The 23,120-nt window shown below is 37.1% G+C and overlaps 3 protein-coding genes across 3 annotated transcripts; 2 read left to right on the forward strand and 1 right to left on the reverse strand.

Annotated features, from left to right (window-relative positions):
• Window positions 1-70: 70 nt before the first annotated feature.
• run (segmentation protein runt) lies at window positions 71-2,159 on the reverse strand. Its single transcript, XM_088041047.1, has 3 exons — window positions 1,494-2,159; window positions 1,000-1,167; window positions 71-786 (listed from the first exon to the last, which is right to left on the reverse strand). The coding sequence occupies exons 1-3, from the start codon at window positions 1,939-1,941 to the stop codon at window positions 290-292; spliced, it is 1,113 nt and encodes a 370-aa protein (XP_087897173.1). The 5' UTR covers window positions 1,942-2,159; the 3' UTR covers window positions 71-289.
• Window positions 2,160-6,415: 4,256 nt separating this feature from the next.
• Window positions 6,416-8,141, forward strand: LOC148171312 (L-dopachrome tautomerase yellow-f2-like). The gene is made up of 4 exons (XM_088041864.1): window positions 6,416-6,763; window positions 6,812-7,084; window positions 7,131-7,594; window positions 7,742-8,141. Exons 1-4 carry the CDS (start codon window positions 6,493-6,495, stop codon window positions 8,087-8,089), a joined length of 1,356 nt encoding a protein of 451 aa, XP_087897990.1. The 5' UTR covers window positions 6,416-6,492; the 3' UTR covers window positions 8,090-8,141.
• Window positions 8,142-12,465: 4,324 nt separating this feature from the next.
• LOC148171313 (L-dopachrome tautomerase yellow-f2-like) lies at window positions 12,466-13,866 on the forward strand. The gene is made up of 4 exons (XM_088041514.1): window positions 12,466-12,654; window positions 12,701-12,970; window positions 13,024-13,487; window positions 13,534-13,866. Exons 1-4 carry the CDS (start codon window positions 12,498-12,500, stop codon window positions 13,864-13,866), a joined length of 1,224 nt encoding a protein of 407 aa, XP_087897640.1. The 5' UTR covers window positions 12,466-12,497.
• The last annotated feature ends 9,254 nt before the right edge of the window (window positions 13,867-23,120 follow it).

Here is a 23,120-nt window from a genome sequence, read left to right on the forward strand (position 1 = left end):
TTCCACCTTGCATTATCATATTTTCTTTTGCGGTGGGAAAACCTTTTTAATGCTTAATAAAACCACTGTGTATTGCAATAGTTCGTTTATTTCTCGTCTAGAGTTTTATAAAGGAGTATTTTGTACAAAAATATCTAAAGTCTATTAGTACCTATAATAGTACCTGCTATCACAATTGCAGTACTCTTTTAAAATCTCCAAGAACTAACACAACTATATACACTCTTCTTCACGCCTGTACATATTTACAATAAATAATCCTATTCACATCTGTTCACATTGCAACTCCCTAATAGGGCCTCCACACATTCTTCGTCGCCGAAATCTCCTGCGCGTGATGAATCTTCGTACTCGGCGCCTTCTCCTCCACCAAACTCTTCAGACTCTTGGCACTCGGCGCTTTCAATTCACTCTTCTTCAACTCCTTATCCTGGACCGTGGAATCCGGATGCTGCACTTCTTGCAAAATCAAACTTCCGGGCTTAATCGGTACAAAGGCCGACTTCACAACATCAATGTCTTCGTCGTCCGAGTTTTCTGACGTTGATTGGTCGACGGTCGAGTGAATTTTCGTTTCTTGAGCTGTGGGACTCTGACTGTTGGACACGGGAGATATCCGTAAGCTTAATTGGTCCATCGTTGGAGCAGAAGGTCGCAGGATTGCTGCCTCGTTGAGGGGGAGTTGCGGAAGGAGACCGTTCGGGGGGAGGAAGTTCGGCGGCGGGTGGAATTGCGGTTGCGGCGGGAGGTAGAATTCTCCGTTGGCGGCGGGGAGCTGAGTCGCACCTGAAAGAGAAAAAGTGGTTAGAAGAAGCCGCTTACTCAATTTGTTTATTTTATTCGAAATGTTATTTAGACGATCAACATGTTTGGGACGTAAACAAATAGTTACCTACTTTCAATGAATTTTATCGGCTATTATAGTTTTACGAGCAGTAAATCGATGAGCTTCTAATAGAAAATCTAATTATCTAGTTGTTTAAAGTAGTAAAATCGTACCTTTGATTAAAGAACTGTGAATGTTGGCTTGCGTGGGCACGCTGGCTCTGGCCCTGAAGTAGTCTGGCCACGTATAGGTCATATATGCAGCGTCCAGCCACCCTGGATTAATCAAGAAGGGGTTGAAACCTGCAGGCATTCCTGGCAAGCCGTAGCCATACTGGTAACCTGTAAAAAAATCGTAAATTTAGGGTTGTAAACAACGCTTTCGCAAGACCGGGGGTGTTTATACAACGGTTTTATTCTTGGCTTTATTCTGATACTAAATTTACCCGAATGTGTAGCATATGTCCAATAAAACTGATTTAAATGTTTGAATTCGATTGCGATAACCGTAAAAACTTTACTGTTGTTGACTATACTTAATATGCCGACAAACCAGAAAGTCGTTACCATTTTTATTTGTTTACTTAATACAGATGCGATGGGAGTCTTTAGGCGATGTGTTTATTAAACATCAGCGGAAAGGAAAAGCGGTTTCACGGGTAACTTACTCGACTTGGTTCTGGGTTCTCTAGGTCCATCGACGGTAACTTTGATGGCTTTGTTGTACGTGGCGGTTTGGTAATAAGGATCGGAGCTGATGGTGATGGTCAACGTGAAAGACTTTCCTCTTCCACTACGTCCAACGAATCGCAGATCGTTGAATTTGGCCACTTGGTTCTTCATGACGGCGGTGCAGTTCCTCAACTCCGCGCAGTAATTTTCGTCGTTTCCCGCCTTCAACGTGACGGTGGTACCATCGCGTACTTCGTCCAAAGCAACGACTTTGAAGGCGATGGGTAAACTCTTGTTGGATCTCCAGTGGTTTGGTAGAACGCTGCACAAAATCGCAGGACTTCCCGTTTGCACCAGCTCCCCATGGTACTCCTGGAGCGTCTCTTGTAAGCTAGCGTACATATCCATGATCGATGGAGTCTGAGTATTGATGGGCAAATGCATGGGTGCTCGCACTAAACACTCGTTCTCACTAGCGCGATATTTTTAAACCGTGCTGCACTTTAGGTCGCCGGTGTCGGACTGAATTGGGAACTTTTTCCGTTCGGTGATATTAGCACCCCCGCTCCTACCGAAGGAGGGTAGTTTTTATGGGGCATAAATAGGTACGCTGAATGAAAGAGAGCGATGTGATTTGTCGCCTTATAATGGGCGATAGAAAGGGACAGATGTGACCCTTGCTGGGGTCCGACTTTTATAAAGCGATGGAGTGAGAAAGGGAAATACCGGACGTGTTGGAAGGAAGAGGACGCTCGACGTCTTGTTGACTGTAAGAAAGAGAAAAAATACAGGGGTTGCGTGCACGAAAGTGAGAGGTGCTACAGTTTTGCATTTGACAGAGATCAAAGGATCGAGAGCGGTTGTTGAAGTGAGACGTACGATTTGATACATTGAGTGAGCAGTTTACAGGGCCGGACTGGACGCTTTTCCGCGATGCACATGGAATTAAGTTTTAAACTTACACGGTTTTTACATTACAATTTTCTCTCTTTCACTGAGCCATTGCAATATCACATATTATTAGCTCCCAGTGCGACTATTTTTGCATCACAAATCATCCAAAATTCATTAATTAGCTCTAACAATCGGAGCGACGGAATTTGTTTGACTCGAATAAATTATACATTGGCTAATTTAAAAATATAATTACACGATCAACTGCTACATAATTCACCTTATCACGTAATAATTCATCCCCTAAATGGAAAACTGAAGATTCCGGTGTGGGATTTTCAGTGGCGGAGCGTTTCGTCTTGAACATCTCGGAATTTTTCGCTACGGCCCTGGCGGCTCTAAATGAGGTGATGAAGAAAGCTAGTTGGGTTTTGTTGAGGTGTAACCGGGACAGAGAGCGAGAGACGCTTCGATGTGCTTCTGTTTCGGAGCAACAAAGACCACCGCCACCGACCTCTCCAAGTGAGACAAAGACGCAATATAGCCAATCCCAGACGTGGTTTTTGAGGCCTAGCCGTGGTTAGTCCCTCCCCTGACATGCCACACACCAAGCCACCCCCTCATCCCCACTCCACTAAGCTACTTTCGGCTGTTTTCAGAGACGTTGCGATGAGATGCAGACGAGGAGGTACACTTCTTCACTTCGGAAAAAAGTACGAATTCTGTGTATCGATTCAATTGATTGTTTTTGTTCTGGGCGATGAGCGATTCCAGGGGATTGTGGGGAAAAAGTAACGTATGGGGATAATCAATAGAGAGCGGATTTATTTGAATAAATTGGGGGTGAGTTTTTTTATGGGGAAGATTTAGAAGCAAAACACCCTTAATACGCGCTTACTAATAAACGACAAGCTGCAATCCACCCTTGGTGTGGATAAATCAATGCGTCGTCTAAAGCGACGCCGACGTTTGCACATGACAGCGTAATGTTTTACACACGTGTTATAACGTTGCATATTTGAATTTGACTCATTTTTGAACAAGTGGGTGTCGCTTGAAATATTTTTAGAGAGGGTGCGGAAGAAACGTACTTTGCTCCAAACCGTGTCTACGCCACTGCTAAATTTACCAAAGACTGTTAAAATAATAGAATTGACTATTTATGAGTTATGACTAAATTACCATCAGAACAGTGCGACTGTCGCCGTTGGGGTTCAAAAATTACAGCCCTCATCCCTTAAATATTACTGGCAACACTTAACCCAAATGGGGCCGTAAAGCTTTATTAAATCAGAACATTACTTCTTGTCACATCATATACATGATTATCTGCCTAAGATTCTCCTTCATTTTTCATGCCTTGGCAATTTAGGAAATAGCGCCTTTTATTGTTTTCCCCCACCCTTAATTACTCGCTTTCTTACCAGAGACATTAGTAAAATTGAAAACTCAAACTTTCGCCCTCATTATAAAAACAACAAAAAAACGTCGCTGATGCAAAGAATATTTGATGTGTATCCTTCCGGAGATTTGTTAAGTTCAGCCTCCCCGTAGAGATCGTAAGCACTGTCAGATAATTAATTCATGTTTCTAGCCAAGTTGGAGAGGCTTTCGATCATCCAAACTAAACAACTAATTCGGAAGATGAGGAGGGTGGGTATAAGTTTATCCCCTTTATGTTGATCTGTTGCTTCTCTGAGTTATTACATTGTTTCTGTGTTGACGATGGAAAAGTTGCGATTCTCGGACGGAAACCGTTTTAAAGGAGGTATCGAATAAAGTCTTGGTGTACCAAAATGAATCAATTCCCGCTTGAGGATGGCAATCTCGTGATCAATGGGGGACGACACTGCCGTGATACCTCCGCAGCCGCATTGTTACACTAAACTGGTGCCTTATCTTCGCATTTATCAAGGAACATCCTCGACGGTGTTTCGGGGACGATCCAGCGGACGCAAAAAGTTTTCACGAGGCAGATTCAGCTTTTCGGGATTGTTCTAAAAATATCTGCTAATTACTAAGAGCCGCCCAATTTGATAAGTCTAAAGGTGAAACTATGAAATTTAAAATTATAAAATTTTTTCTTCCATTTTAATTTTTTTTAAAATATGAGAAAAGCTAATTTAAAGATACCCAAATTTTATAACTTCAGTGTTAACATTCTTGTAAATTTATTGGTTAGTTCAGCGAAAAATTTCTTAATTTTATGTTTTTTGTTGAAGATTTTCCAGTTCATAATTTTGCCAATTTTTTTTACGGTTTTATTTTAAATACAGCTTATTCTAAAAGTTAAAAATTCTTTGTAAAAAATTCTAATTTAAGAAAAAGCAGCAGTCCCAAAAAGTTTGGAAAGCTAATAGAAAATTACAGGCTTTTGGGGTGATCTCAAAATTTCAATTTCTCTCTTAAATTCGAAAATTTTATAAGTTATCAGATTTACTAATGAAATTCTTTAAATTTTACTGCAGCGTTTTCCTTAGTGAAAAGTCGGTGTATTAGTCTTAGAAAATGAGAGAAAATCATTAAGAAATCACTAGAAAATCAGGGAAAATTATTAGGACATCAAGGGCAATCAATAGGAAATCTAGGGAAGTTAGACAAATTCATAAAAAAATTAGTGGAATTTAGACAAAATTACAAGGAAATAAGGATAGGTTGGATCATAAGAAAGTCAGGAAAATTACTAGAGAATCAGGGAAAATCATTAGGACTTCAGGGGCAATCAATAATTAGGAGAAGTTAGACAAATTCACAAGACAATCAGTGGAATTAAGACGAAATCACAAGGAAATATAAGGAGAGATTGAACGAAATGAGGGAAATTTAAATGAAATCCTAAAGAAATAAGGAGCGGTTGGACCAAATTACAAGAAAATAAAGAGAAGTTTTACAAAATCACAGGAAAATAAGAGAAAGTTGAAGACAACAAGAAAATCAGGAAAATTTAGACGAAATCACAATGAGATCAGGGGAAGTTTTACGAAATCACAAGAAAATAAGAGGAATTTGAATGAAATCACAAAGAAATCAGGAGAATTTACACACGAAATGACAAAAAAAAAGATAAAGTGAGGAAACCAAGAGAAATTTTACCAAATCACAAGGAAATAAGAGGAAGTCAGATGTAGGCCATTTTTTAATAGTTATATTCTCTAGAATTTTACAAATTTAAGGTTAAAACGAGAAAAATTAATCAAATTTATAAATAAATAAATAAAAAAAATAAATATATAAATAAATAAGTAGACATTTTTTGTTCGCCGTTTAAATAAAAACTTCTAAAATTTGATTTCATAAGTACTAACGCTTTTAAACGTCTCCATTTGAGTGTAAAATTTTCAAAAATTATAATAGAATCGAATAAAATTTTCATAACGCGCCTAATTAATGAATTTATTCTTAGAATTTATTGATTTACGCTAACTTTCGCAATTTGTTTATCAACCTTGATCGGTGAAAGCGCCATTGCATTTTTATCACCAAATCCCTTCACTGATAATGTAAACAGAATTTTGAAATTCGCACCTCATTTTCCACGTGTTTCAAAACTTTTGGTGGTCGCTGATACAAAACAATCGTGGCTTTATCTATGCCACTTGATCTCGGGGTAATACTGTGTAGTTCTTTATACATACTGATGCAACCAGCTTGGATCGATGCACTTATACTAGTATTATATTCACTTCTTTGGGAACGGGACTGGAAGGAAAAAATTCAAAATTATTACCTGTAATGTGGAAAATCCAAGGTAAAAACAATATCGTACCGAGAAAATATGTACATAATTAACCTGTTGTTGGTTCATAAAAATAATTACTTTGAGGTTCGGAAGATCAAGGTCGTGATGCTGGAGCCATAGGCGTCGGAGCGCCGTCTTAAAAAAATAACTTCTTGCTTAGTCATAAAGTTACGAAAATTTTAAAGTTTCGTGACTTGGTTATCTTTAATTCCATCGTCCTATTTTGATAATGTGGTCACAGATAACTGTTTTTCTCGTTATAAAAAGCAAGCGCACGCCGCTGCTTGCCATTCCTCTGCTTAAAAGAAGTAAACCAGTGATAGTCGCCAGTTGATTACCAGTCTCACTGTGCACCGATAACTATGAACTTCTTACAAGCACTTCTTGTCTTTCTTGGTGTGGTTACTCTAGTTTCAACTCGAGGGTTAAAAGAAGAGTTTTCTTGGACTCGCATCAATTATGCTTGGCCAGAAGGGCAAAACCCAAGTGTTGGCTCTCGGTATAGACAAGATGCCATCGCTTTTCCAGGTAATACAAATACGAACCGAAAGACAACAACGAGAAGACCGGGAAGACCAACCAAAGGACACTCTACCCCAAGACCTGAAACCAACGACTCCTCTTATATTTACGGTAGGTCTTGCGTCACCAGTCGAAGGTTATCAATGGAAAATTTTCCAGAAAATAACATTCCAATGGGGGCCAATGTTTGGAACAACAAACTGTTTATTACTGTACCGCGGCGCCGGCTTGGAGTACCATCAACTTTGAATTATGTTTGGGTTAATGGGAGTGAGCGCCATAACGTCCCGTTGATTCCTTATCCGGATTGGGAGACCAACTCTTTGGAAAGACGTCGCGGCGATGGGGACCGTTTCGTTTCAGTGTACAGAGTGGCGGTGGATTCCTGTGACCGCCTATGGTTTGTTGACGAGGGACGAATTGAGATTCCAGGTATGGTACCAAACTTAAGACAAATCCTTAAAGTGTTCTTCCACAGGGAACCCCCAGGAGATCCAGTCTAGAAGGTTGTACATCATGGATTTGAAAACTGATAGAGTTATCCAGCGACATGTTTTCAATTCTTCTTTATTAAGACCCACTACTAATTTAGCGAGTGTTACTGTGGATATTACCAACAACCAATGTGACGACGCTTTTGCATATCTACCAGATTTGGGAGGGTACGGCCTTATCGTTTACAGCTTGAAGAGTAACACGGCTTGGAGGGTAACCCATGACTACTTCTATCTGGAGCCTTTAGCCGGAGAGTTCTCCATTGGAGGCCACAATTTCCAGTGGAATGATGGTATCTTCAGTGTCACCCTCTCCGACGTGAAAAGTGATGGTACCAGAGACGCGTACTTCCATTCCATGGCTGGGTTTAACCAATACAGAGTCTCCACCAACATTTTGAAAAATGAGGAAATGGCCACGAGGTCGTACCATGGCCATGATTTTGAGGTACGACTAAAGCTGCTTTTATCACCACTTTATGTAACTTGTTTGTTATTTCTTTTGAGGTCACAGACAATTAAATTTTTTTGAACATCTGGAGCAAAGAGAACTAGCGATAACTCCACGTTTTAAGGTCAACTCGTTTTTTTCCAGTTTGTTGGCGACCGCGGCAACCTCTCCCAAACCTCCTCCAGCGACCTGTACAAGCCTCGAGGAATCCTCTTCTTAGGCCTCGTCAACCAAAACGCTTTAGGCTGCTGGAACATCGAAACCCCTCTCAGCGACGTCTCCATCGTCCAGAAAGACGACAATAAAATGATTTATCCAAGTGACGTGAAAATCAGTGGTGACAACGTCGTGGTTTTAACCAATACAATGCCCGTCTTCCTCTACGGCACTCTTGATTACGATCAAACAAATTTCCGTGTTTGGGTGGAATCCGTAGACAGAGCTATAAAAGGAACAAAATGCGACAAACCGAAGCGCCCGACGAAATATTAGTCTACTTTTATCACATGTAGACGTAATGTTTTGAATAAATGAGTTTTTTGTCTATTGACTTTTTAGTGCTATAAATAGAAAATTGAATGTAAAATTGTGCTTACTCGGTGAAATCACGTATACAGGGTGGCTCACTTAAATCCTATGTAAGGCTTAATTAGACATTCATATAAAATGTCGGATGATCATTAAAAAAAATTATCGAAAATTGTTACGTTTAAGGTTAGGTGTATCCACGTATCGTAATGTCATACAAATGTTATTTTTACTCTTTCGCGTTCATAATGAAGATATTTCGATACGCATTTGAGCGTATTTCGGTATCGTAATGGACCAATCCCTTGCCAATATTTCCAGGAACTTATATTTTTTTTGGGTTTGCAGCAGACAAACCGTCAACCTGCCGTCAACATTGACAATTTAGATTTTGGTTTTGATAAACCATGATAAATCGATCAATACACTATTATTTCTTGTTGTACTTGGCTTAATAATTCATTGGAGAAAAATTTTTTCGATGCAAGAGAACCATCATGATCATGATCAAATCTTCGCTTTCTTGGCTCCCTTGCGCTCCGGTAACCTCAAAACGTCACACCTGTCAAACTGACTAAAATTGGATTTGGCTTCTTCGATTTTTTTGCCCGAACATTTTGCAAATGCCAACTACCCTAAAATTCCCTAGATTTCGAAATCAAGTTTTTTCGTTTAAAATAAGGCGAAATAGAAAAAATAGCGTATGATACTTGTTCATATTGCATTTTGCCGCACTTACTACTTTATGACACTCCTCGCTGCGCTCGTCGTGCCTTAAAAACGTGCGTGCGGCAAAATGTTTATTATGAAACGCGTTTCATAATATACTATTAAGTGGCGTTTTATCAGTGCTACCAAACTACGAATAAAGAATGTCAAAGCTATTTTTTTTCAATTTTATGAATTATTTTGGATTCTGATTTGTTATTGTCTTATTAATTAGCATTATTGTATCTATTAAACTGCCACCAAATGACGAAGAGAGCCAGAACTGTTTATTTATTTTATTGGATTATTTTGGATTGTGAATAGTCACTTTCAAGGTTTTATTTGTTGAGGTACTTTTGCAATATTTTCATTTTAATACGCCTGTAATAGCGAGGTGTAATTTTCACTGCTTATTTCACTATCTAGTCATATCAATTTTTATTTTTATAGTCGGAATAAACAAATTAAAAACCAAGTCGAAAGCCAAACAAAAATTTTGCCTTCTATTATGAATAATTCCATCACAGTTAATAACTATGAACTTTTAAAAGCAGTTTTTGTCTTTCTTGAAATATTTATTTTTGTTTCGACTCGGGGGATAAAAGAGGATTTTCTTGAACGCGCATCGATTATAACTGACCAAGATAGAAATTTTTGTGTTAATTTTTACGTATTTAGTAACCAATTAGAGATAAATATTTTTTTTGCACAAAATAATATGCCAATGGGTGTCAATGTTTGAATAATCAAATTTTTATCTCGTTTTCAATTTGGAATAACCATCAACTCTGAATTATGTTTGGGGTAATGGAAGTGGGCGTCATGACGTCCCATTGGATCCACCTTTTGACTGGGAGACAAATTTTTTGGAAAAACGACGCGAAGATGGAAATGACACTGATTTTGCAATGTTTTCTGGGATATTTATCGTCAATTTCCAAAATATTTGTAACCGCGGCGAAGACTCCTAAAGCCTAATAAAATCAAAATTGTTTAATGGCAAAATGTCCTTACATAACAAACCACAAATTTACTTTTATCTTTGCAAAAAACCACAGAATGGTGTGGTGTAAGAAATGACATACCCAAAAATTTCAACACCGCATGTAATTATAATTAATACAAGCTGTTTATAAATGTTTTTAGCATCAAGGGTGGCTATTAAATGTCAAAGCAATTTGCCGCTTATTACAAATACTGACATTAACAGTTAACTTCAATCATAGAGCAAAGTTAATTTTTACAAACAAACTGTTCTGTTATGGTTTGAAACGTAAAAATCAAAAGATCAAAGACACAAAATCGTAACTGAAACGTCATTGACATGAGTGACGTTTCAAGTGTAGTGAAACATAGTTAAATTCACTATGAAAACAAAGCGGCAAAATAGTGCATGGCAGGAATTTCAGAGCCACCTTGATGCTTGAAACATTTTGTACTTTTAGGGTGTCAGTCAGCATAGTAATGCATATGAACATATCGACGTCACATCGATAAATTAGTTGATTGACTGCTACCGATAAGTAAATTGCAGTTAACAAACAAATTTGTTCATATAACATCGCTTCTTTCATATGCACTATTGCGCTAAGTGACCGCCACAATTTGCAATGTGCCGAGCTTAAGTTATAATGTAAAATAATTTTATCGAAAATTGCAAGAGGCGTTTTTTAAGGATCTAAAGAGCTAAAGTGTGCACTGCAATTATAATAAAACGTGAAGATGCAAAAATGATGTTTGATTAATTGATGAACATGTAGGTATTTAATAACATTACTAAAATATTTTTTTAGGCGACTTAAACTGAAAATGAAATTTTTAGGCCTTAAAAGCGGCTTAAAAGTGATTTTTTTCTGGCCACAAACATTTTCGGCCGATCTATGGTGGCGCCATCTATCCATAGTTTTGCATATTACGTCAAGATACCGATATTACCCTCAATTTTATAATTATTTGGGTAAAATCAAATCGACAAACAGCTGTAAAGTGCAACAAAGACGTGTTGAATTATTGAAAATGAACATGTCTAGCAGTGCTCCTGCAACAACATTAAAAAACACATTAAACCTAATTCATACAAATTGTGAAGCTACACGTAATTAACTTGTAAATTTAATGATGTCGCCTAAAAAATCTTGTGTGTAACACGGCCAAGAAGTGACATTTTGCCCTCGCCTTCTTTCTGGCCTCGGCTAGCGCCTCGGCCATTAAAAAAAGGCTCGGCCAAAAAAGAACCACTTTTTGGCCTTGGTACACAAATAGCTATTTTAGGCGACTTAAACTGAAAATGGAATTTTTAGGTATCAAAAGCAGCCTAAAAGTAAGTCTTTTCTGGCCGCAAACATTTTTGGCCGATCTATGGTGGCGCCATCTGTCTATAGTTTTGCATATTACATCAACATACTGTCATTACCTCCAATTTTATAATTATTTAATAGTATATTAAAGAACGTGTTTTATAATGGCCAATTTAGTGCACGAGTTCCCTACGGCTCGTTTTGTATGGGACGAGTGCACCAATGCCATTATAAAACAAGTCCTTTATACTATTTTTTCGAATTTGCACCCTTTTTTAATAAAAAATTTAAATTTTCCAATTCTAAGAGTTTTCGTGTTACACGATTGGTAATGGTTTTGTAACCACGACTTGCCACGTGATTTTCAAATTTAATTTAAAATTTGACATTTATTGATTTTCACTGTCACTGAATTTTGACATAACGTAACCTAACCTCACAGCCAATATTCATATCTATTATATTTAGGTACAATTATTGTTGGCCGCAAAGGACAAGTCAATTATATTGATACATTTTTTATTCGCAGCAATTTATTAAACACGAATCGTAAAAACCAAATTGACCAAGAACTTGACAGGAAACAGGTGACAATCAGACTTATAATTAGTTCTGCCAATTGTTAAAAAACAAAATTTCCTACTTTGAGTTCTTTTATAGATACCTATAAACGACTCCAAATTAAGTACTCTAATGGACCTATTAAAGCGGAAAATTCAAAAAAGTGCTATAAAGACGTGTTAAATTATGAAAATGAACATGTCTAGCAGTGGTGTTGCAACAACATTAAAAAGCACATCAAACCTAACTAATACAAATTGTGAAGCCACTCATGCCGAAAATGCAAATGTAAATAAAGAAATTCATAAATATTTACAATTATTCAGTTGTTATAAATGATTAAAACAATAAATCGTAAATAAAAATTAGTTAACTTGTTAATTTAATGATGTCGCCTAAAAAATCTTGTGATTTTTTTTGTGAAACACTTTTTGGCCTTGGTACACAAATAACTATTTTTAATAAAATCATAATTGAATGGATAAATAAGGGGCTATGTACATCTAGAAAATTTCTAACGGTATCGAGTTAAATTCAGTTTTTCTGATTAACAAATCTAAAATTGGCGCAATGCATTACATCTTTTTAAAGAAAAACTTTTCGGTTTTGGTGGAAATGTAAATAAAGTTTTTTTTATAAAAATATAAAGTTTTCCGTATTTTTTTCAATTTAAATGCACTTGAAAGCGATATCTACCATTATCTTTGGCATGTGTTGATTTTGCGCGACTTTTTATCGGAATCAACATAAATAGTTCGTAGTTTCCAAAGTCAAGCCTTGGAAGAAACATCAATTTTCAATCTTCAATGTTTAAACCATTTACCATGCAAAGAGTTCTTGTCTTTCTTAGTGTGTTTGCTCTGGTTGTCCCTCGAGGGTTAAAAGAAGAATTTTCTTGGACACGTCTTAACTATGACTGGCCTGATGGAAAAACTCCAACCGATGAGAATTTCTACTCTTATAGTATGTATAGTGTAATGACAAGACAAAAATCAGAGAAATTTTTCAGAGAATAACATTCCAATAGGAAATAACCTTTGGAAGAATAAATTGTTTATTACAGTTCCACGCTTGGATGTTGGAGTACCATCAACTGTAAATTATGTTTGGCTTAATAAAACCAAACGCCATAATGTCCCTCTCATTCCTTATCCAGACTGGAAGATCAATTCTCTGGAAGGACGGGAAGATGGAAATCGCTTCGTTTCTGTGTACAGAGTGATTATTGATCCCTGTGACAGATTGTGGTTGGTTGACGAAGGACGAATTGAGACACCCGGTATGGTATCAAAACTTCAAAGCTTGAAATCACTTCTTATCTTGTGCTTCGAGGTAATGACCAGAAGATCCAACCCAGAACGATTTACATAATCGATTTGAAAACTGATAAAATTATCCATCGCCATGTTCTTAATTCTTCTTTGATCAAAGAGAGTACTAATCTAGTAGGCCTTACCGTGGATCTTCCTAACGATCAGTGTGACGACGCTTTTGCTTATTTACCAGATGTGGGAGGGTACGATCTTATAGTTTACAGTTTGAAGAGTGATACGGCTTGGAGCATGTCTCACACCTACTTTTTCCTGGAGCCTTTAGCCGGAGACTTTTTCATTGGAGGATACAATTTTACGTGGATTGATGGGATTTCTAGTATAGGTCTTACTGACGTGAAGAGTGATGGTCACAGAGATGCGTATTTCCATTCCATGACTGGATTTAATCAGTACAGAGTTTCGACTAGAATTTTGAAGAACCGGACTTTGGCCACCAGATCGTACCATGGAACCGACCTAGAAGTAAAAACTTTTTTGATCTATTTTTTTTCTTACTTTTTTTACCTAGTATCTTGGTAACCGCTCCACCCAATGCGGCTTTAGCGACTTGTACCAACCATACGGAATCATCTTCTTGCCTCTTCCCAATAAAAACGCGCTGGGTTGCTGGAACATCGAAACCCCTCTCGACGACCTCTCCATAGTCCACCATGACGACAAAAAAATGATTTATGTCGGCGACGTAAAAATCAGTGGAGACAAGATCGTAGTTTTGACCAACGAATTGCCCATCTACTACTTCGGCACTCTGAATTACAATAAAACAAACTTCCGCGTTTGGATCCAATCCGTGGACCAAGCAATCAAAGGCACAAAATGCGAGAAACCCAAACGCTCCTAATATTAATCTGTTTTTATCCCACGAAGACGTATTGTTTTAAAATAAATGAGTTTTTTGTGTGCATTGATTTTTTCGTGCCATAAATCGAGAATTCATTGGAGGAGTTTAGTGAACGATATCCGATCACCATAAAACTGTCTCTATCTTATTCGATTCCGGTAAAACCTCAGTAAAACAGTGCATAGTCTGCGAAATCTGCTCATATATCGCGGGGCAATCTTGATCCTGGCTTTTGGCTTACCAGAAATCGCGCCCGGAATGGATTCATCCGGAACTGCAAGAAGAGTGCCGGTTTTATGGAGGCGGCGGCGCTCGAGTTGGCGGGCGACTATAAATAAAAATTACGAAAAAAGACGAACCAGGGTCGTTGGGCGCTAACGGATAGTTTCAACATGCTTGCTCTTAAGAAAAAAATTTTGAGGAGACAAGTCAACAAATTCTAGAGCAATAAAAAGTCATTTCGACATCTATTTTGCTAAATTAGATCAGGACTCTGAGATATTTGTTAAATAAGTTTTTTTTAGTACACTGCGTTTGTTGTTGTTTATTTGTAGTTTTGCTTAACAACTTGCAAAATAATAAAACTTTATAATACATCGTTGAAGAGGTAATTAAATAAGCTTTCCGACAAACTGTAGAAGTTGCCGGAAAAGTTAGTTTCAGCCAGCATATTTGAAAAAAAATTATGAAAATTTTGAACAAATGACTTTAAAAATCTGTTTTATACTTTTTTGCATAAAATTTCTAAATTGGTACTTTATTTTTTTGATGTTATCCGTCAAAATAAAGGTTGAGAGTTTTGCTTTCTCACGTGGTATTAAACACATTATTACCTCTTGTTATTTAGTGATAACATGACAAAGAATATGGAGCGATTTTTGAAAAAATACTACGTTGTAAAGATTTTGTAAGAATTAAAAAGAAATTAAAGAAAAGAAAATTAAAGTTTTTAGAAAAATTTTGCGTTTTTAAATGGTTTTTCACTGATCAGAATGGAAAATCAAAAATTAAAATTGTGCAACAATGATGTTGATCGAGTTTTTAAAATTTAAATATTGCTGCGTTGACATTTAAGTTATTTCAAAACTTAATATGTGCTTAGAAATTACAATTTTGTAATTATGTAGTTGAATTGATTTTTTAATTAAATTGTCATAAGTAATATAACGAGTGACCTCAAAATTGTCGGAAATTTTCCACAATTTATAGCTCTCGAGTTATATTCGTCATGAGAATTTAACTCCTATAGATTCGATCAATCGGAGGCATATATTTTTTCAAATCAACCAATCAGAACAAACTTTTTCTGGAAATTTTACTAGTGAAATTTCCGTGACAATTCAACGCGGAAAGACAAAAAGTCTCAAATAGTAACCGTCACAAAAAGTGCTTTTTCTGCCAAGGCAGACAAAGTGTTTCCATGTCAACAAGCGCTTTTCATTACTTATAACAAAATTGCCTACTTTACTGTCTAAAAACAACTAAAAAATAGTGACTTTTTGTGACGTTTGGAGAAAAAAGTTTTTTTTTTGGAACATGAAATAGATTTTCAAAAATGTCTTGGTAAATACTTACTCTAGCCATAAGTTTTATAGATCGTTGTAAAGCTTATTAAATTGTCTTTTCAAAACGCTCTTGAGCAATTTCATAACTTTGCAAGTTTTCAAAAAAAATATTTTTTTCTACAATAGAACCAAAAAACTATTTTTTCAAGAATACCTCCGAATCCAGACCTGATTGAGCAAATTTTTTTTACAAAATCGTATCAAATTAGAAGTAGTAAACGTTTTTGTAATTTAGTCCACCCGCTGGACCCTTTCCAGACCCAAATGCAATTTTTAGAGCCGTTTTCCGCCCCTCTTTGTTTTGCCCTTCCGTAACGACCTAATAATTGCTTGTAAATAAATTAGGTAAAAATCGTGGGCATGAGTGATACGATGTTAATGATAGTGAGCGCACATGGGCGCAACCGGAAGCGCAGGTTAGCACGAACACCCACACATAAAGGAGAACTTCCGTTTAGGTAATGGTCTGAGAGAGTGATGTCTGTCGAGGACTTGCTCATTTATTATTATCCTTCCTCCCCCTCTTTTTTCAAACCACTCGTTTGCATAACACAAAATCACCATGTTTGATTACGACGTTTGACAGCTTCCACTAAGAGCGGCGGATTCCGTTCATTACTCCGATGCGTCAATATTTGGCTTAGGTCCGGTATGGGATGTAGTGTTGCATTGTTGCTGCCTCTTGGTTGTATTGGGCAGTCAGAAGACAGTTATTGGTACGTGGATTTTTTCTCAATAGAAAGCTGTGTTTGCCTGTTCCGATTACTTCAATTATTTTGAAGCATTCTTGCAACAAAAAGCAGCAGAAATCCCCATTCTCTGTGCTCCAAGCGTGCACCAATAACCCTAAATAAACAAGAAAATCACTGAGAATCCAGGCTAGTTGTGTCTAAATTCCGGCCCTCGCGGCTTGGCCCGGACTTTTAGCTTACGTTGACAAACTGAAAAAACTACAATAGATTAAATAAGGCCACGTTAACATCTTTATCCTAAAAGGACAATTGAGAATTCGAGGACTCTCGAATTGAAAAGAATACAGGAAACATAGAAACTCAACCGTTTTGCTTGTGAGGGAATAGTGAAGCGTAAAAATTAAAGGGGCTGTTTTTATTATATTTTTTATTTGATTGGTAGACCATGTGCAGAAGTGGATGGTCGTATATCAACATGTCGACGTGTGCCCACTCGCTTTTGTACCGCTCAAAACAAACATTACGAATATGTTCTTGTGTGAAAAGAGTCATTACCGCCCCTGGAAAGAGGGTAGCGCTCCAATCTCGATCAAGCCATATTTTCCATTTTTAATGGAAACACAAAACCGGTGAATACTTAAAGAATAAATCAAGTCAAAGTAAATATTGAAACAAGTCTTCCGCTACTCCAGTTTCAAATAGGAATGTTTGCTTACTTTATGTTATTGAATCGGATTTTTATTTGGGTTGAGAACCCTGCGGCGGTTAGACGGTGACTGTTGAGTTTATTTCTGGACTGGAGGATGTATATTCTCTCCGGAACCGTCGGTCCACAGTAGCGGAATGTTCATAAAAGAAAATGCCGCAAGCCCTTTAGTTTTGGTAGTAGGTAACTATTGTATCAATTGTTCACAATTGGGGCTGTATTGCAAGGGACGTTGGGGCGAGAATTCTCCAGACTGTGGTGCATTGTGTTGGTCCGTTTGAGTTGTGCCGAAAATAAACTTTGGATGTCTCTCCACTGACCAGGCCAATATAACTTTATTACATTATAAAACAATATAAATCTACCACAACGGGGTGTCTTGAGAAATCTCATGGTTTATTGGGGGTGAAAGCAATGCGGTCGGGATTTATACCCATTTAGGGACCACAAATATTTTTCAATAAGCACACAAATATTTACTGCTGGGCAGTTGCTTATTATTTTTAGATACCAGATTTATTATTTTTGTTAAGCAAATTTTACCCAAATTTTTAATTCAAAATTGAGTTTGAGAAAATTAAACAAGCTGGAAGATCGAGAGAATTCAAAAAAAATTTAGGCGATCAAAATTCGCAAATTAAAAAAATCCAAAGAAAACGAAGACCTGCAAAAATATAATCTTAACAGATCTTGAAAAATAAAGTAAAAGAACTATCATAAGGATCATATAAGGATTAGCATAATTTGCAGCATTTGAAAAACCTGGGAAATAAAAACCTGCAAAATTTTTAAAGTTCAGGAGCAATCCAAGCCATGTGGAACCTGAAAATTTAATTTCTACGTATTTTAGAATTTTTATTTTGGAGACGTATTAATTTTTTTTAACATTTCTATTTAAAGGTTCTAATTTTGGTAAATTGAACGCGATAAGAACAAATTTGGGAAAATTATAAATTTTAACATGCTTGTTGATTCTGCAAAATCGCAAAATTAAAGAAAAAAAAATACTTATTTTAGAAATTTTTTGTTTCAATAGACTACCAAAAATGATTAACATTGCGAAATAATGGCAGTGATTTTAACAATTTTAACCCAATAACGATTAAATTTTGAACATTTATTAACTTAGACATGCTTATTGATTGTGCAAAATTACAAAATTGTAGAACCAAAAATATGTATTTTAGAATTTTTATTTCAAGAGAGTGCCAAAAATCGTTAACAAAAATTTCGACATTTCACTTGAAAGAATTTTAAATTTTAAAATATTGACTTAGAACTTTACATTTTTATTAGTTGTGCAAAGTCACAAAATTATAGAGCCAAAAAATGTAGTTTTTTAATTTTTTATAAAAATTTTTATTTTGGAGTGTACCAAAAATTTTCAACATTTTTATTTAAAGGTTCTAGTTTTGGTAATTTTAACGCAATAATGATGAAATTTGGAACAGTTGCTAATTTAGACATGCCCATTGATTCTGCAAAATCACAAAATTATAGAGAAAAAATACGTAATTTAGAATTTTTTTATTTCTCGAAGATACCAAAAATTGTTAACATTGCGAATTAAAGGTTGTATTTTTGCCAATTTAAACGCGATAACGATGAAATTTGGAATAGTTATTAACCTAGACATGATTATTGAGTGTACAAAATTATAGAGCAAAAAATGCGTGATTTCGAAAATTTTCATTTTTACGACGCACCAAAAAGTTTTAAAACTTGTAATTTTAGCAGTTTTGACGTCATAACGATGAAATTAGGAAATATTATGAACTTCAAGATGCTTATTATTTTTGTAAAATCACAAAATTACACAACCAAAAATACGCAGTTTAGAACTAAAGGAAAACAGAATTGAATAAGGATGTGAAGGAATCTAAAAATTTGAAGATAAAATGTTCGGAAACTTTATATTAAGAAACGATAAACAAAACAGTTTTAGTCCAAATAAATAAAAAAATTAAAACACAAAATTGGCCATACAAAAAAACCTGATGAACTTGGCAAATTGCAAGAACTAAAAATTGTGCCGAACTTTCACAGTGCAAACTCCTAAAAATCTATAATCACGCGATAACAGCGAGCTCGTTTAATTTGCGTGAATGGTTTGTTCAAGCTAAAAGTAAAAAGAAGTGTTGGCAAACCTGTTCCGGAAACCGTCGTTTTCGCGTCGAGTCTCCCTAAAAACGGAATTTCCGCCTCTGACACTCTGTTTCCTCTTCATGATTCCAAAACGTAAGAACAACAAAACCACGAGAACGCGAAAATGAGCACATCTCTAATAAATTTTTTCTTTAGTGGTCGTCGTTTTTTGGGGTCGTTATCGATGTTTTTAGTGGAATTGCATGTCCGTTAAATAATGGACGCCGCGTTTTAAAGCGCTGGATATTTCAGAGAACTTTAGTGTGATTTTGTGTTATTTTGGTTTTATTTACCGAGCTAACTCTGCTTAATATTCATGTGGTTTACTGTAATTTGTGTTGACGGTCTCTTGTCATCTGTGATATTTGTCCGGGCGGGCCTTAACTATCCATTAATTATTAAATCTAATTTACATTTCAGTTATGGCGAGGGATAAATAAATAAGTTGCTAATATATTAGAGGCGTGAAGAATATACAGACGTGTTCATGTTGTTCCGATGATTTTCAGTAGCAACCCTCCGTTCTATTCTTGTAATCTTCTGCTTGGCTGAATACATTGTGCACTCGCAGAAATGTATCCTGGTGAGAACACCAGAAGAAGGGGACGCCGGAATATTTACATCTCTATTTCATCACATTAACATTAATTACTGGAGATGTCAGTCAAACCGAGATATAATTCCATAACTGTCTCGTTTAATTACCACACGGTTGGCAGAACTTCGCTACAGAAAAAAAAACAGTTTTCGTTCACTTGTTACAGCTAATTATAGAGTTGGACAAGTTTATGGAGGCGAGAATGTCAGTGAAGTTTCCGTAAAATTCGTGCTCTGGCTAGCCACCAAATGGTATATACCAGTGCGGTTAATGGTCCGAGTGGAATGATGCGGTTCTAAATAATAATTACGAATTTTTAGTAGGCTTTCCGTCTCTTCGCCTGTTGTAACCCGTTGACCCATTTCCAGGATCCTGGCATTAATTTAAGAGAGGCGTCCGCCCAATGGACATATGGTAAAGGGTTGTAAACGTCCGAAATCATTTATTACCATTTAATTGGGTTTAATTGGGCTCAACGTTTGCGATGAATTTTTCCACGAAGCATCTGCTTCATCATTTACCACTTTTCAACAAAATGACAATTATTCCTTGCATCGCTGCAACACATGATAAAACTGTACCCTTTCCGAATGTGCACGCTAATGAGGGCACGCTGGCCAGTTACCCACCGCAGGGGCGCGCTCGCCGCCCCACACCCGGGGGATGAACACGAGCTCAAAAATCGCCATCACACATAAGACTCGCAAGAATCGATCAGACGATGTCGACGGCATCTAAACGATTTAAACTGCGGAATGGCAAAGACGAATAACGCAATTTGTAGTCCGTGAAACTAATTGCAGCTTGGACAGTGTTTTAATGAGAAGCGGCCGGAGTGGTGTGCCTTGACACCTAGGGGAATATGGATGGCGATTGGTAAACCTGACGTATCGCTCTTTGTGCAGTCTTCACGCTGATGGATTTTAAGGGAAATTAACAGCGACATGGAGAGGCCGATTATTAAAATTCTATACTGATAAAACTAAAAGTACTAAATTTATTAGAAAAAGAAGTAAAAGAGTCATCAAACTGGACGCAGCTCCCAACACATGGCGTTTTGAGGATGGCGGTTGGTAACACTGACCCGAAACCCCAAAGATCAAATCGCAAAACCCAAACTAGACCAAGTTTCCCCTCCCCGCCGCCCCTTGCCCCATTCAACTCCTTCGTGCCGATAATTTCGCTCGCTTTGAAAAAACTGTGCATGACGCGCCATCTGTGCAACGGCAGCGCAACAAGACACACATGTTACGCATGGCACTGGGTTCACGTATCGACTGACTTTTTCTATTTCAGATTTCAGAGTTTTGGATTCTTTCAGTAGCGCTGAAACCTCCACAATCAAACGTTGCAATCAATGCGCATAAAGCACGTGTCGTCATCATTGTCACATGACCATCTGTCCAAAGGACAAACCGTTTGCACAGCCTACTTCGTGTTGAATAATAAACCAGAACGTGACACATCCCTGTTAATTTTTAACACGTGCCTTCTGTTTAGACAAAATCTGGAAACGTTAGCTGTCAATCGAATAAAGTAAATAAAAATCGAGGATAAATCAAGCTGGCGGGAGGTGTTGTTTTGGGTTGGCCACCCTGGTGGTGATTTTCCGCCAGTCGTACCAATCGAACAAAATAAATAAAAACTGGTAATAAATCACGCCCACTTATCACACTTATTGTTGCCCACCCTGATTGTGACTTCCGTTTACTTTCTCCTCCAACTTCCGTTTTGATGGGTGGTCGGGGTTATACAGGGCGATCACCTTCAGATGTTTCCGAGTTATTAAACTCGAACAGATGGCGCTATTGTTGGAGTTGTCCTTCGATTATGAGATTAATTGGGTGATTGGTGGCGCTTTTCTACTATTATCAAGTTGGTAAGCGTGGGGTTGAATCATCGTTTTGACAAATTGCGCGCATCCTTATGGACCATTTATTTTAGTTGTGAAATGTGTCATTTTTAGCTTAACTTTGCCTTGTCGCCTGTTGAACACGTGACAAATTGCTTTTTAACGAATTGTGAGGATTTACTTTATTGGCGCGGGGGCGAAAAAGTGACCCTTTATTTACTTTCTCCACTTTTAAATTTTACTCTTTTCACATTTTGAGGGCACTTTTATATCCATGTTGACATGTTCGTCCGTATTATAGGGAGCTAAACAGTGATGCCAACATAAATTAATTTTTGGGTGTACTTCTTCAAAATTATCAACACTTTCGCTGTACAACCGCGCTCTAATTAAAATAGTTGCGAGTCCACCTAAACCAGTGCATTAAATTCGCCCCCACCCCCAGTGCAATATTAAAGTGTATCGCCTTCCGTCTAACCCCTATGCAAATAACAAGAATGACGTATGTGCAATTACGGTAGATGTACGACATTCCGCGGGCGACGTCGTATATTAATTCTATAAGACCCCGATCGTGCTGACCCCTACGCCACCCCCACTTTCTCAACCCTTTCATTACAATGCAAAGTATTATCTCTAACTGGCCATCTGTAAGTCTAAGCTTCTACACTCTTCTCTCATCCCGCCCCCGTCCACCCCCAACGCTCCAATTCGCACTGAACATCAAAAACGCCGTTTTCACCAAATGAAAAGGGTGTTTTTTAACGAACGGTGTGCTGTGCCTCGAAGAAATTCCCGACGTTTCTATGGAATTTCCACTAACAAGACCCGTTTTCGGTAACAGTGTACTTTTCAACCCTTGCTTCATATATTCACCCCTTGGACAGTGGCCGGTTAAATCCACCCTTTACTTTATGTCCGAACCCTTATTGCGACGTTGCGAAACACGCCTGGGATTTTATTACAAACATAATTTAAGCAGAGATTTTATAATTCGCTGTTTAGGTAAATTAACCGTTCCTGCATGAATTCCGCGAGGTACACTTCGGTGAATATTTAATGGAGGATGGTCACGTGACGTGTCTGAAAAACACGAAATGCGAGGACAAGGGATGCTTTCGGTTTGTTTGATTGCTACTGTTAAATAGCTTTCGGGATTATTTATTGATGAGAAGAGTAATTAAAAATAAAGCGGGAGCTCAAATTGAAAAGTTTCGAATTCTGTTCACTAAAACTGTGCGGAAATACAGAGTTTCTTAAATTATAAATAATCAATGCAATTTTTGAGAAATTTTTATCTTGGCCATGTTTCTCTGCGGTGCAAAATTATAAATTTTTATAGAGCAAAAGAATAAAATTTAGGATTTTTTATTTTTAAGTGGTACAAGTTTTTTTCTAGATTAATTAACAGCATTAACATTATACAGGATGTTAGGTAACGTTACGGCTATAGAATAATGGGTAATTAAGGAAGGAAAACTGTTTAAACTGTTTAAAGCTACAAGGCTTTAAAGTTGACCAATAGAATAGCGTCAAATAATTTTTCAATTTTACATTTTTGCTTTCGGACCAAACGAATAATTTGTCACTTTCCCGTCACATTTGAAGTTTGAAATCAGTGGCGTCAATAAAAGGGAAAAACAATAATGCAATTTTATTCAAAAAACAGACAATAAAGCAACATTACACTAGATGT

Source organism: Gnatocerus cornutus, chromosome 7 (genome assembly GCF_029298725.1).
Source record: "Gnatocerus cornutus isolate USDA-ARS CGAHR chromosome 7, icGnaCorn1.1, whole genome shotgun sequence".
Taxonomy (NCBI): domain Eukaryota; kingdom Metazoa; phylum Arthropoda; class Insecta; order Coleoptera; family Tenebrionidae; genus Gnatocerus; species Gnatocerus cornutus.

Bases quoted from the DNA above. Each gene is read 5' to 3' on its own strand.
- LOC148171312 (XM_088041864.1), top strand. From the start codon at position 6,493: ATGAACTTCTTACAAGCACTTCTTGTCTTTCTTGGTGTGGTTACTCTA. The intron at 6,764-6,811 runs GTAGGTCTTGCG...AAAATTTTCCAG, and splicing joins CGACTCCTCTTATATTTACG to AAAATAACATTCCAATGGGG. The intron at 7,085-7,130 runs GTATGGTACCAA...GTTCTTCCACAG, and splicing joins GGGACGAATTGAGATTCCAG to GGAACCCCCAGGAGATCCAG.
- run (XM_088041047.1), bottom strand. From the start codon at position 1,941: ATGCATTTGCCCATCAATACTCAGACTCCATCGATCATGGATATGTAC. The intron at 1,168-1,493 runs GTAAGTTACCCG...ATTTTTTTACAG, and splicing joins AGAACCCAGAACCAAGTCGA to GTTACCAGTATGGCTACGGC. The intron at 787-999 runs GTACGATTTTAC...TTTCTCTTTCAG, and splicing joins TCACAGTTCTTTAATCAAAG to GTGCGACTCAGCTCCCCGCC.
- LOC148171313 (XM_088041514.1), top strand. From the start codon at position 12,498: ATGTTTAAACCATTTACCATGCAAAGAGTTCTTGTCTTTCTTAGTGTG. The intron at 12,655-12,700 runs GTATGTATAGTG...GAAATTTTTCAG, and splicing joins TGAGAATTTCTACTCTTATA to AGAATAACATTCCAATAGGA. The intron at 12,971-13,023 runs GTATGGTATCAA...TTGTGCTTCGAG, and splicing joins AGGACGAATTGAGACACCCG to GTAATGACCAGAAGATCCAA.